At 39.5% G+C, this 15,252-nt stretch overlaps 1 protein-coding gene across 4 annotated transcripts in view; it reads right to left on the bottom strand.

Moving 5' to 3' along the window:
• PATJ (PATJ crumbs cell polarity complex component) overlaps nucleotides 1-15,252 on the bottom strand; it is a 246,892-nt gene that overhangs the window by 36,015 nt on the left and 195,625 nt on the right. For all 4 annotated transcript variants that reach the window (XM_081145252.1, XM_081145254.1, XM_081145253.1 and 1 more), the window contains exon 35: nucleotides 1,851-1,934. In XM_081145252.1, coding sequence (XP_081001378.1) covers nucleotides 1,851-1,934 — 84 coding nt within the window. The remainder of the gene's footprint in view (nucleotides 1-1,850; nucleotides 1,935-15,252) is intronic.

The raw sequence follows: 15,252 nt of genomic DNA, 5'->3' as shown, positions 1-15,252 counted from the left end.
TCCTCTCCAGGCAGCCTGCAGCCCCAAGCTGCTATGCATTGCTGTGCATCTGCACACAGCAACCACAACAGAGCAGGTTCAACAGTGGGGTCTAACGCTGTTTAGAAAGGAAACATGGTACTTGACCAAACAGAGCTATCTTTCTTAACACATGATATGCTTTTGTGGATTAGGTCCTGGCCAGGTAAGAGAGGAATCTGTCCTGGCCGTCTATAATGAGAAATATAGACCACCCATCCACACTGCGTACAATAACTTGGCTAGATGCCAGGAAATTATTTATTTGACATTTCAAATTCTCCCTCCATTTATAATAAATTTGCTTTCTCCATGCTAACCTGTCCTGAGTGTTCATTTGTACGTGAATATACTTTACAGAAGAGAGCAGCTACAGCTGAGGGCCTATTCAATACAAATAGATAAAAATTTTTTTACTGAGGTATAACTGTTATAAAATAAACTATACATATTTAAAGTGTACAACTTAAAGTGTGAATTTATGTGAATTTATACCTGTGTAACCAATGTCACAATCAAGATAATGCACACATTTAGTTTTAAGTAACCATTATAGAATAATTTGTGGGATTACAATCATGTAAGTATCAAGGAATGTATGCATCTGTACTCTTTTGAATATTCAATCTATTCAACTTATAAAACCAATTATGATATGGCCTGTTAATTAGAAAATCTAGGGAGAAAAAAACACCCCCAAACTCCTGACTATTACAAAATGGTGTTGGATGCTAACGCAGTCAAACCAATTCCCAAAGAGGCCTCACTTATTTTTCTAACCTCATACTCTTGTACCTTAAATGAATGTACTGGGAATACGTCCTAATCCAATGATAAAGCTCGGTAAAGGCGTGCAGAGAAATCCTATAACTTGCCCTGAATTTAATTTGTAGTCAGCCTGGCCTTTCTTTTAACTCCTTCTTGCCTATATTTTCTGCCCTTAATTATATCTCTGGTTTCATCTTGGGAGGCAGACTAGAACCACCAAAGGGAAAAATAAAATACTATGATGTCATTCATAATGTGCTATATTAAAGTTGCAAAGCAAAAATGCACATGCCCGCCATAAAATGTTAACTATTCAATTAAATTCATCCAATGAAAGAAATAAATGTTGCCTAAAGGTTTCACACCATTGAAAAAGCTCTTTAGTTCCACCTACCAGAACGCCTGGCATTGACTTTCCATTCATCCGTTCCCCTTTGCAGACACTGCCTGCCTTGGCACTTTTTAAAAGGCTTTAACGCCTTTGCTAAATGAGAGTCCATTTGAAAGAGGCAAGTTAAGCATTTCAGTTTTTAATAAGTACCATATACCACCTAAAGCGAAAGGATTCTATATTTTCATCAACTAGAAAACAAAAGTGGCAAGGCACAGACCTCCATTTGGCTTTAAGATTTATTGGGAATAAGAAAATAATACCTAAAGCTACAGTAAAGTCTTTAAAATGTCAGGTGTGCATGTTTATGTGCATGTGCTTTTAGGAGGGAATTCAGGAAGATATAATGGAGAGACAAAAAAAATCTAATTGTAATACTACACAGTCTCATTTGATGTTAAGATTATAAAACCATACATTGTACTTTACCCTTGAATTAAAAAATGTTTTCACAGACAGATTTAGATTGATAATCTGTCATGATTCTAATGACACTTATTCAGTGTACATTAAACACAGGAAAAAAAATAAGATACATGCTTTCTTAAATGGGAGAGAAATAAGTGAGGATATAGTGGAGTAGAAGATAACAAATAGATAAATTGATTTTGTGGATTAAGGTTGGTAAAGAAACCATATGTACTGGTACAAAATAAAAGTCATAATCATATACCTCTAATATCTGGTCCCCAGCCCAAAGTCTTCCATCTCTGGCTGCGGCTCCTTCCTCATAGACTTCATGTATCACTATAGCATCCTATAAAAAACAAATTCTTATTAATTTTCAACAACCACAAGTGCTTCCTTAAACAAATCACCAAACCATAGGCAGCAACCCATAATTTGCTATTTGCTAATAATCTTTATTTGACCCAAAGATAAACAAAATACACAGTTATGACATTGAGAGGTATAATTAATTTTTCCTAAGTTTATGATTTCATTCCTTTAGGCCTGGCTTTGCCTAATATTTCAAGTTAAACTTCCCCCATGTGATTTATTGTAAACCCTGTACATTGCTGCTGTGTAAGAACTTGAGGTGAACTATAGGTCATTCTTATTTATACTTTATAGTATATTTTGAAACACGGTTTCAGGTATTTATTGGTATTCAAGGATTTGGCATAGATGTGTGGCCTGATGAAGTGGGTTTGTTAGGCCTCATTACTTGGGCAATTAAAGAAAATAACTTAGTGGAATGAACTGGCCCTGAACAGAGCATGGAGTAGGAGAAAGAGCAATCATGCTCCTAAGTGTAAGATGGCTGTAGGTTCGAATACTGACTCTGTCATTGTGGAATTTTGGGCAGATTAACTCCTTAACTCAGCAATTCTGAGCCATAAAATCAGGACAATATCTAAGGAAGTTAGCTCTGATTGAAGAAAGGATTTCATGGTTAATGAATTTAAAAAATAATTTGCATCTCTTCAAATTAACCATAAATTTTCTATCATCATAAAAATAACATGTATCAATGTAAAGGACACAAGCAATATCACAGGGCATAGTAAACACAGAAAGAGACTGCCTCTCACACAAGACCCCCAGTGACACTCCCCAGAGACAATCACCATCAACTGCTTCATCAGGATCCCTCTAGACAATTTACATCTATACACCCAAATATTTATATGTTCTGGGGAGGCTATTTTAGAAATATGCAATGGAGTTTGTTCACACAATTTTTCTCCCTCATGCTGAGCAAGTTGTGAAGCTTCAAAATTTTTTGCCTCGGGATTCTTGTGGAGCTGAAAACTGAAACAACCAGAAGTCATTGTTTTTTTCTTTTTTTATAAAACTGACAGACACTGAAAAAATGTTGTTGAATGGATTATTCTGGGTGTTTTAGAGGGCTACTGGGAGAAGAAAAGAGCTTCTGAGAGGAGACTAGAAACAGATCTGTGGATTCTATGAGAAGTGAGGACTGGAGCCCTGCACTGCCTGGCACCTCCCTATTCCCTGCCCCCCCACCCACCCCAACACACACAGGTTTCAAGAACCTGCAGGCAAGGGGCCAGGCTCGAGGTATAATGATCCACCTTGAAAGAAGTCCTGTGTCCCAAGTATTGGGGCCTAGAAGCAGCAGGGCCTCTGGTCTTAAAGAGATCATGTAGGCTTGACTACCTATGGGCCTGGTGATAACCAGGGTGGACTGATGACACTGCAGGGGCCTACCCATTTCTGGGAACTTCGTGAAGAAACAGGAACCCTGAGAGTTAATGAGCCACCAAAATGACTGAGGTTGAATTATGCCTTAGTCCAGAAGTATGGAGCCTCAGAATTAGAATTAAATTGACATTAAGTAAATAAAGGAAATATTTCTTGCAAAAATATAACAAATGAGACAGGAAAAAAAAAATCCAAACCAAATCTACTTCCTTTTTAAAAAAAATTAAAAAATATATATATATTTATTGTTGACAGTATTACAGATGTCCCCCATTTCCCCCCCTACCTGCCCAGCCCCTAACCCCCCCCCCACCCCAGCCTTTACCACACTATTGTCTGTATCCATGGGCTATGCATATAAATATATAAGTTCTTTGGTTTATCTCTTCTGGTCCCCCAGCCCCCGAGATATGTCAGTTTGTTCCATGCCTCCACGTCTCAGAACTTATTTTGTTGGTTAATTCACTTTGTTGATTAGATTCCACAAATAAGTGAGATCATGTCCAAATCTACTCCCTTCAAAAAAAAACAACGGGGGGGGGGGGTTTCCTACACAAATTCTTGAGTAGAGAAGCAACAAAAATAAGAGGTCTATAACCATACTACCCATCTGAATTCCAAATATCTTCACAATATTAAATACTTTCATTTAATCACCACACAGTTCTAAAAACATTCTTTATTATAGCAACTAGAGAGGAAGCCCCCAAGAGCTGGGAACAGTTCCTTGATCCAGACAATTTACACTTCAGACTCTGTATCAGCAACAGATTTAGACCATTCTTTGTTGTATCTGACTTAAGAAATTCCCAGACCCAGGGAGCATTTACACTGGCAAGAATTTGTTCCTCTGAACTGTTTCAGGGAAACAGTTTTGAGGAAACTTACTGTGTCAGTGGCTTGAGGTGATCCCAACAACACTGCCAGGATGACACCAAGGGACATTTTTATGAAGGTAGCATAGGACGAAACTAACGCAAGCTAGGGGTAATGCCCTTGGTTATGCCAGTTTTCAGTTTGGTGGTCAAACACCCCATCATCACTGGGTGGGGAGAACCAGACTGAACTCATACTACACATGGCTTTTACAGAGCTTAATTTCAGCATAAACTCCTTTGATCTTGGGACATTACAAAAGTCTAATGGGAAATTTCTCTTCATTCATACTCAAAAGGAAGGAAAAGACCCCATAAAGTTTTTATTCCATAAAAGTAGCCTGAATTCTCATATACTTCTGGGTGCTCAATGAACTATTATACATAAAATAAATATTCTGTTAATAGTCTCAAATAAATGCCGAACTCACTGCCAATGATCTGTTTTTGGTCCATGAGTCTTTCGGTATGAAAAACTCCCCATTGTTTCTTTCCTTTTCCTTGACTACACTCTGATCTCTCTTAAAGTCATCAGGGAAAATACAAGGGAACATGAGACACTCTGATCTAGCAACAGAAAAAGGCCACGTCTCTTACCATGTGCCCTTGCGTGGTTCAGGATAGCTGCATTAACCGGGGGTGACAGGGGTAAGAGGTGGGGACTAAAAGTTAAATTGGAAATGTGGGCTGGTGAGTTGAAAATAAAAATGGACTTGATGTATGCTTCAAAAGTTATACAGTTCAGAGGGTAGGACGGAAGAGTGAAAAGGGTGCTAGATTGGAATGTATTAAACATCTATTTGACACAGACGCGTAATTTTACGTCTGACACCATACATAGTGATTACAGTGTCACTGACTGTATTCCCTATGCTGTCCTTCACATTCCCATGACTATTCTGTAACTACCCACCTGTATTTCTCAATCCCTTCACCTTCTCACCCAGCCCGCAACCCCGCTCCCCTCTGGCAACCATCAGCCTGTTCTCTGTATCTATGAGTCTGTTTCTGTTTTGTTTGTTAGTTTATATTGTTCTTTAGTCTCCACATATAAGTGAAATCATATGCTATTTGTTTTTCTCTGACTGATTTATGTCACTAGCATTCTACCCTCTAGGTTTATTGAATGTAAATGGTAATTGAAAAATATGTTTTAAAAATTTTGCTTCTTGCTTTAGAAAACAATGTGATTAGGTGAAATAATGGGTCAGCAAATGAAAGACTGACTTTCACTGATTTAAATAAAGAATTGGAAGTTGATGATACACATGATTCTTATCTCCTTGTATTTCTTCCTAAATTTTAATGCTCTGAAGCTATTCATGCAAAACTGCTTGTTGGTACAACTCTGAGCGCCTTCTCCCCCACTATCCTACCTTCCTATCTCTGCACATTTAAAAGACATTCCTTCACGGGGTTGGTTGTTGGCTTTTAGCAGTAGAAACAAATGATTATGAGGTAGGCCTCTGGAGTCAGACTTCTCGGTCCAAATCCTGGCTTTGCTACTTTTGGCCATGGGCCTTGGGGAGACTGTTAACCTCTCCAGGCTTTAGCATCCTCATTTTCATATAATTTTAAAAATACTATCCACACACAAGGCCATCTCATTTATTTAACGTCTATGTGTCAAAGATGCTACACACTTATCACCTGTGCCATTTAATCCACATAACAACCAAGCAAGTTCCATACTGTTAGTTTCATTTTCAGTTGAGGAAACAGAGGCTCAGAAGGGTTCAGACTTGACCAGGACTTCACAGCTTCCGAGTAGGAGAGATTAAAGTGAATTTGGGGCTGTTTAATGCCAAAGCCTGTGTTCCTACCACTACAGCAAGATTCGCATCTGTTTTGAATATTTTATTTTGCACTTGTATAAAAGCTTACTTGGGATTTTCCATATGGCATCAATTCTGTTGAAATATTGCCTCCTCAACTCCATAGCAAAGACCTTGAGGGCATGAGTGGATCATTTTATAGAGAGTGAACAGAAAGATGACTTGTGGAAGTGAAAATTGAAATCTCTGGCTTAATGAGGTGGGGTGATGATCTGTTGATCTCACTTGCTAGTGTTGGTACATGATTAGGGGTCCGACACAAAGCACAATGGGTAGGCCCTCTCGCCACGCCAACACAGAATCTCTCAAGTCCATTGTTATTCTTGTCTCCTTCCTTCCTTCCTTCCTTCCTTCCTTCCTTCCTTCCTTCCTTCCTTCCTTCCTTCCTTCCTTCCTTCCTTCCTTCCTTCCTTCCTTCCTCCCTCCCTCCCTCCCTCCCTCCCTCCCTCCCTCCCTCATTTCAAACTGTGCACCCATATTATTCACTGAATGTATTTTTTTCCTACAAGAGTGGTTATAAAGCTTTAGATACAAGTGATAAATTGATGTTTAAAATAAAAAGCTGTTCAGTCTAGTGTGGTGATTGCAGGAGGGGGGTAGACCGGGGTGGTGGTGGAGGTAGAAGAGGGTATAAAGGGTGATGGAAATAAAAGAAAAAAGAAAAAACCCCAAAAAGTTGTTCAGTCCAAGACATCATATTTCTCCTAATTAATGGCATACAGACTTGAGACTCATTTATTGATGACCAAATTTAACCAAAACTAATTGGTAGTTGTGTGACTTCCACTGGGACAATAGAAATTTAAGTAAGACGGTCTGGTCTGCTTACTTACTGCCTGAGACAACACTAAAAATTTTCCTCGGGACACTCTAAATTACTTGTTTGACTTGCCAACCCTAGAGATAGAGAAGAATTTGATCAGTGAGTTGGAGAATCTCTCAGATAATGGGTTTTCCTTAATCAGAAGGGTCAGGAAGGATTTTAGAGATGTAGGAAAAGTCATTTGCTTACACACTTCTCTCTCACCAGTTTATGTCTGAAACACGTTTAACTGAGAAAAATGCCTTTATTCCACAATTAGGGATACCATTAAAAAAATAGACACCTAGGAAGAAGCTGACTAGCATATTGTTTAAAGGACCAGTTTTAATGTACCCATTCCTAAAAGGATAACTTTTTATTTATTTTTAAATACAGCTAATACATGTACATGTACTAGACTCAAACGTTTACACGGGAGTTTCTCCCCAGCATGTGTCGCTCAGCCACCCAATACCCCTAACTAGAAACAAATGGGATTTTCTTGTGTATTTATACAGAGACTTTCTGCACATCTGTACCTGTCAAGTACGAAGGGCACCAAAGGCTTGAGGGTCCTGCTCTTTTTTTTATCTGCTGTCTCGTTGGCTTGAGCCAGTCAAGTAACATCTGTTCTATGAGACTGCTTCTGACTCTCTTCCCGACGGAAGTCGACGAACCCTTCCTGTGGGTCACTGCTATATCTCTTAGTATTATTCAACTTATAATGTCACAACAGCTTGTTCATGGACCTAGTTCCTTTCACCCTCAGCGGAACCCTTCTCAACAGGGGTCGCTTCCAACTAACTCCTCTTTGCATCCCAGCGCCAAGCCCAGAGTAGGCACTCAAAAAATGTTTGCTAAATGATTATAAAAAATTTGGCTGGAGACTGAAGAAGGCATCAAAATGATCCCAAAAAGAGGAGGGTCAGTATGCCACAATCTTAATTTAACCCAGCCAAGCTTCTGATGGTAATATATAACCAACATACCTGCCACACATGGATATTAAAGCCATCTGAATTTCCAGAGGATTTACTTTAGCTTACAGTGCAATTTAAAGGAGCCAACTATGAGGGATATAATTATCACTGAGCCCCACAAAAATGACAAACTCCTCCACGGGGATTTAAACTCTGAATTGCTAGAAAAGAATTTCACAAGGCGCAGTAATGTATCCTTTAGGCAGAATCAAAGTCATCAGATACTTCGACCTATCAATCACCATTTTCTCTACTGTTCAAGCTGCCAACAAGTAGATGATAAACTAACTCATAAACACACCAATCATTCAGCAAAAGGCAATTTTATTGTTGTCACAATAGGCCCATAACATTTAAAGAAGCCATGTGTTAGAAAAATTAACTAAGGGTCTCCTGTGGGCTGAAGGGTATCAATGAGCACCCTGTGTGGGTGAACTATTTCCACAGAATGGGATTTTATAGTTTACACTTCTAGATATTCAGTGGATTGTTTTAACAAGCATCTTGGGAGAAAATTTTGATAAAGAATTATATGGTAGACAGTATTATAAAGGACTGTGTATATGTATGTGGCTTAATTTTACTGCTTCTAGGCCTGCTTTACTTAATTTGGATTACTCTGGAATTGAACCCAATCTTTGCCATATTTATAAAACCCCTGCCCTCACTCTCCACGAAACAATCCTAGGGGACATTTTAACTATAGAAAAGTTTCACATTAAATTTCACATTTAGGTGGAAAAGGTATTTACCCATGATCCAAAAAGAGTGTTATGTCTTATTTTCCTGTTTTATGGGAAAAAGCCCTCCTAACAAGAAAGACTCATGAGGAACAAAAGAAATATTAAAATATTAGAAATAAATGGGGTTCCCTCCCCCTGGAAAAAACCATGGTTCACAGCTGTGGCCTTAGAGGAGTAATGCTACTTTTAAACATCATTTAATGGAGTTCCTTTCTATGGCCATCGATTGACTACCTTCTCAGCAGCAAGGCCAAGCTGATGAGGGGTGATAATATAGTGGGGTAGTAAAATGTCAGTCCAATGCTGTGCAAACCAGAACTATATTCAACTCCATGCTGAAAAGCTCATGTAGCTGTATTAAGTTACTGATTTGTGATGTCCATTGCAGTAAGAGAGTTTTTAAAAAAGTGTTGTTAAAACTGTTAAAGTGTATCTCACTTTGAGCAAAGTTGATAGGCTCCAAACTATTTATATAAAGGGATAAGAGTCTTAGAACACGATTCTTTTCTTTCCCAAATCCTTGTGACCAAATTCTTTTTTTTTTATTAAAGATTTTATAATTGATTTTTTTAGAGAGAGAGCAAGGTAGAGGGAAAGAAACATCAACGTAAGAGCAAACATCCATCAACTGCCTCCTGCATGCCCCCTACTGGGAACCAAGCCAGAAACCCAAGCAATGCCCTGTGCACTGACCTGGAATCGAACTGGCAATGTTTTAGTGCATGGGACAACACCCAACCAACTGAGCCACATGGCTAGAACAATAAGCAAATTCTTTAAAAACCAAACTTTCCTGTTATATTTCAATTAGAATGTGATTTGGGGGGGAGGGGGAAGGGCAGTAAAGGGAAGAAGGACCCAGGACTGGGGATGTGAGGAGTTAAATTTTCTGATAGCTCTGCAGGAGGCCAATTTTGCAAGTGGTTCTGCATGAACCACTTTGTTAATGAGGATGCTTAATATCATCAGTAAAACACAGAGTTGAATTTCTAAAGTCATTCCAGCTCTAAAATTTTAGACCACTATGAACTTATATATTGTACAAAGTGAATTAGAGAAAGCCACTGACTTACAAGATGCTTAGGCTCTGCCCAGGAATAAGATCTCCTTCTAAATTTCAACCAGAAGAGCCCCAATTCTCACAGGCTGAGAAAGATCAGCAAGATATGGGGGCTGGGTCAGACTTTATATTAGTTATCTTTTGCTGCAAAACTTATTGGCTTAAATAAAAAGCTAACCATTTGTTCGTTCATAATTCTGTGGGTTGAAAATTTGGGCTGGGCTCAGCTGGGTAGTTCTGTTCCATGTTGTGTCATTTGGACTCTCACGTGACTGCACAGTCAAGTTGGCTGGGGCCTCAGGTGGGAATGGCTGGGCCCCTCTCCCTCCATGTGCTCTCTTTATATGGTGTGTCGTCCTCCAGGAGGCCAGTCCAGGCTTGTTTGCAAGGTGGCAGGATTTCAGAAGGACAAGAGCTAAGCTCGAGGCCAAGGCATGAAAGTCACACTGTGCCTGTTTCACTACTAGTGGCCAAATCAAGTCAATGGGCTAGCTCAATTTCAATGAATTCGGAGCATGTCATAGAACTTGTTGTGGTTGATTTTAATCTACTACAGACTCTATCAAGTCTGCTAGATGAATTATCCAGCCTGGAAACAATGGAAATCAGCAATGTATGATGGGGAAAGTCCTGGCTACGGCCACAAAAACCTGTGTTCAGGTTTGTGCTCTGCCACTTACAGCTTTGTGATACTTCTATTGAGCTATTTAATTCTCTGAACCAATGTTCCTCTCTCTGTGAAGCAGAATTAATAAATCCTACCTTGCAGGGTTTGAGGATGAAATAAGATTATGTATATAATCTCAAGCAAAGTGTCAGGCAAACAGATGTTGAATAATTGCTAACAAGGAACCCCAATACAAATATATCTAAGGTTTAAGGGGCATATTTGGTACATAGAGCAATACACATATGTCAGAGTTGTCAAAATTCATGATTCTAAGGATGAATACCAATTGTGGTCCATATTTTAATTTCTAACTTTCCTGTTATCAAGGTGATCCCAGAATATAATCAATTACTTTTTTCAAGAAAGCTTATGCTACAAGGATATTTTAGGTTATTCTTTCTCAAGTCATGACTGCTCAGGGCTAAGTCCAAGAGACCATTTGAATGTCACAAGATCTAAGCCAGACTACAAGTGTCCTGTTCCTAGATTTTTAAAAAAATTGATTTTAGAGAGAGAGGAAGGGAGAGGGAGAGAAACACCAATTAGCTGCCTCCTGCACACTCCTACTGGGGTCGAGCCCACAACCTGGCCATGTGCCCTGACTGGGAACTGAACCAGCGGCCTCTTGGTGCATGGGACCACGCTCAACCAACTGAGCCACACCGGCCAGAGGCCTAGATATTTTGATTTTTCTGTTTTAGTTAAGTATAATCTTCACTGTTCATGATTTTTGTACTTGTGAATTCGCCTACACTCCCAAATGAATGCTCTTGGTACTGTCGCGGTCATTTGCGGACACGTCACAGAGTAGGGAAAACTTTGAGTAGCCAGGTTCACGCGTTCCCAGCTGAGGTAGAACAAGGTGACATTAGGCTTCTTGTTTTTGTTCTCAGACTGTAGGCATCCTTCAGTGGTCTTTCTAGTACCAGGTGTTTCACATTTTTGTGCTTCTTGTTTGTGATTTTACTGTTTAAAATGGCCCCAACCACAGTGCTGAAGCTCTGTCTAATGTCCCTAAGCACGAGAAGGCTGTGATGTGCCTTATGGAGAAAATGCACATGCTAGCTGACCTTCGCTTGGTTATGACTTATAGCGGTGTTGGCCACGAGTTCACTGGCAGTGATCAACAATATATATTAAATAAGGTATCTTTAAACAGAAACACCCGTAAAACAAGATTGTGTATTAATTGGCTGTTGAAAATGTTCTGACCAGAGGCTCAGAGGAATCTAATTCTGAATTTCCCCTAGCGGCAGTGGGTGAGTGTTCACCAATTCTGTGGTTGCTGCAAATTTCTGTGTTTGCTGCAAGTTTATAGAACATACTTGCCATGAATACTGAGCATTGACTGTACTTACTACTGGTGCTTTCTACTGGGGAAACTTCATTACAACAAAACCTGGAAGCCTAATATGAGAGGTGATAAAGGTAGAAATGCAGACAAGTGCTATCGATAGTAGAGATGGCAGGACTCAGGTAGACAACGGCAGTTCTCGGTTGTCCTTGCCACAGCGGGGCAGTGGGCTGATTAACCCAAGGACAAAAAAATTTTTTTTTTCATGGACAAGAAGCTTTAAGCATCAGAGCCAAGGTGTCTAACATTACAAAGACTAAAATAATTCCAAGGGGGAGAAGTAGGAAGAGATGGAAAGAGGGAGAGAGAGGGAGGGAGATGAAGAGAGAGAGAGAGAGAGAGAGAGAGTTATAGGGATGGGACACAGAGACGAGCACAGGGCAAACTTGGAACATCTCACCAATTATAATACCTGGCCTCCTAGCTCCCTTTCCAAGAGCAACTTTTAAAACAAAAACTCACCAAGCCTCACAACAGACCCCCCCCCCCCAGCTCCAAGGGCCCCTTTTGCTAGAACTTGTTTCCTGAGCCCATTTCTTCTCCAGCTCACTTCTACCTCTGTGACTCTCTAAATAAACTTTCTCTTATGATATGTCTTGGCCCTCAATGCTTCCCTCAGCCAGAACTCAGGAACTGAGGTTGCTGAACTGAGGCTCGTGCCTGGTGCCAGTTTTCTGCTGTCGCTCACAGAAGGACTCTACTTATTCCAAATCTGAGCAGTTCCAAGTTTATATTTGTCTAGACAATGTTAGGCCCTTTGCTAGTACTGCCATCAATATTTTTGTATGTGAACTGAGCTTATGAAATAGACCTTGCCATATATATAAGCGTTTTTTAAAAGTTAAGACATTTGTTTTACTTTCTAAATTTTGTCTCATATTTTAATAAGAAAACATATTTCACATAAAGCACCATTATTCAAATGCCTGAACATCTATACTTATGAAAAAGTCCAGCACACTTTTGTGTTGGTTTGTTTTATGGGTCTTAATAAGGGGGAAATTTTTTTTTTCTTCTGAATGGCTGGTGGCTCTGGTCTGTCTTCTCCCAAAGCCAGGAAAACCTTAATCCGAGGCCAGAATGAGTTACAGAGGGCACAAAGCAGCTTAGAGTGGGACCCTGTGGGCACATGAGGTGGGGCAGGGGCCACAGGCACAGCCACAGAGCCCTGCAGGTGCTGCTGCTCCTCAGTCTCTCACTTTCTCCACCCTGGGGGAAGCTTGCTGCTGCTTTTTGGAAAGGAGATCCCTGGGGGAGTCGCCATACAGCCTCTGGAAGAGGGGGCTGCTCCCGTCCTATCCCTCCCAGGAGCCCAGATAACAAGTCTCAGAAATTCCATAAGAGAGCAAGAGAGGGGGAGCAGATGGTGGAGACCTCCATGATCACATCTCCATGCCGTCTCTCATTTCCCCATTCCAAAAATGGAAAACTTAATGCACTTCTTTTATGCTACAGCATGTGTTGTTAAGCTTATATTCAATGTGTTTTGTGGATCTACATTTTTTGAACCAATTACAAAGGTAAAAAGATAATTCAAAACAAGTTGCAAAGGTGCCAATCTTCCAGACTTTCAGACCAAAACCATGTCCCTTCTTTGATGCAAAAGGTATCTGGCATTCCCTCATTGATCCATGAGAACCAATGAGTAAGAGGTTACTTAATTTCAAGATCTCATAAGAACATGTAGAACCTGAGGCAGAATATAGTCAATACATATTTCCTTTATTCTAAGATGATTTTTTTCTCATTTTAACAATTTCATATTTGGATGAATCTTAATGTACTGCTTCACCACCATGGATACAATAAAAGATTATTGCTTTAGAAGAAATACAATATTTGTCAAATTGATGTAGTTTTGTTTGCCAACTTCATAGGTTAAATAGATAATTGTTTCTGTTCGGAAAACCTGAAGGGGCTGTAGCTATATGATGGAAGCCAAAGGCCCTTAGCTCTCATGCTCATTAGGGTTCAGCGCACAGATTGTCTATGAACCTCAGGACACGGTCAAGGCTTCACTTACTGCCAATAAAACTCTTCAACAAAAGGAACAAAGAGATAGTCTAGCCCAGCCGGGCATGGCTCAGCGGTTGAGCATTGACCTAGGATCCAGGAGACAGCGGCTCGATTCCCGGTCAGGGCACATGCCCAGGTTGCGGGCTCGATTCTCAGTTGGGGACACACGGGAGGCAGCCGATTAATGATGACTTATCATTGATGTCTCTCTCTCCCTCTCCCTCTCCCTCTCCCTCTCCCTCTCCCTCTCCCTCTCCCTCTCCCTCTCCCTCTCCCTCTCCCTCTCCCTCTCCCTCTCCCTCCTCTCCCTCTCCCTCTCCCTCTCCCTCTCCCTCTCTCTCTCTCTCTCTCCCCCTTCCTCTCTCTGAAATCAATAAAGATATATTTAAAAAAAAAAAAAAAAGAGATAGTCTATATATCCGAATCTCAATATGTTCATCTATTCTGTATGCTCGGAGGTATGAAGATATACACCTACCAAACCTTCAAAGAGAAAGAAGATGGATCACAATGTTCAGTACCTATTATTTTGCAATACTGAAATATTCTCAGGCAATAAACTATAGACAACATAAATAAGCATTAAATCAGTAATAGATACAGTGGCTTTTTTGACATAAAAGTAAGGATTAAATGACCAGTTATATAGGAAGCAATAACACCAATCTGTGTGTGTGTGTGTGTGTGTGTGTGTTGTTTTAAAGCAATGGACTTTCAAGCTATCCTAAAACTCAAAGGCAGGGATTGCAAACTCTTACATACTATTTACAGATAACTAAAATGTGAAATGAAAATCACAGCCATAAAACAGCTAATATAAGGATTGTTGTGAATATATAAAAAATGTTTCACATTTTCAGACTCTGAAAAGCTTTGTAAGTCAAGCTCAAAAAAACCTGGTTTATATTTATTTAAAATGGAGTTCCCTTGCCAAGTCTGATTTAACAAAAAGTTGAGACTCATCAATATGAATATAATTTTTCATACTGAAATATAGATTTATTTTAAGGAAATGGAACAATATTTGCCTTATAGCTTATAAGTCCCTATAGTTCCATCTGGTCCTTATTTACCTAAATTTTACTCAGCTTGCATAATATTTTTGCTTACAGTCATATTCTTTAAGATCAGAAATGTCCAAATCTGAAATTCAGAGGTATTATTCGTTAACATTCTTTCAGTGTGATTCATAGACTTTTTGTAAACTCCACTTTGATTTTAAAATAAAACTAAGGTAATAAGATGTTTTGTGTAAAAATATATGACTTAAGCAATAACGATAAAAGGAGCCTGGCTTTGGGGGATTACAAGCCAAAGCAAACCACACTCCTTATGAAATAGACTGTGCAAAGTTCATTTGAAGGGGAATAGCAAAATAAAACACTTAATCAAATGGAAAATAGCTTTCTATTCTGCTTACTTTAAAAACTATCTGGTGGTTTAAATTGCTGCAGTCCTACATTTAAATGGTCAAAAGCAATAATAGCTAAAGAATAGCATGCAACCTAGTGAAGGGTTAAATGAGAACTTAACATATGGTTAGAGCTAAAGGACAGATATTCACTTTAATG

The sequence above is a fragment of the Miniopterus schreibersii genome, assembly GCF_964146895.1.
Source record: "Miniopterus schreibersii genome assembly, chromosome: 8".
Classification (NCBI taxonomy): domain Eukaryota; kingdom Metazoa; phylum Chordata; class Mammalia; order Chiroptera; family Miniopteridae; genus Miniopterus; species Miniopterus schreibersii.
The sequence above is the reverse complement of the archived record's forward strand: the minus strand, read 5'-3'. Positions and strand labels throughout refer to the sequence as shown.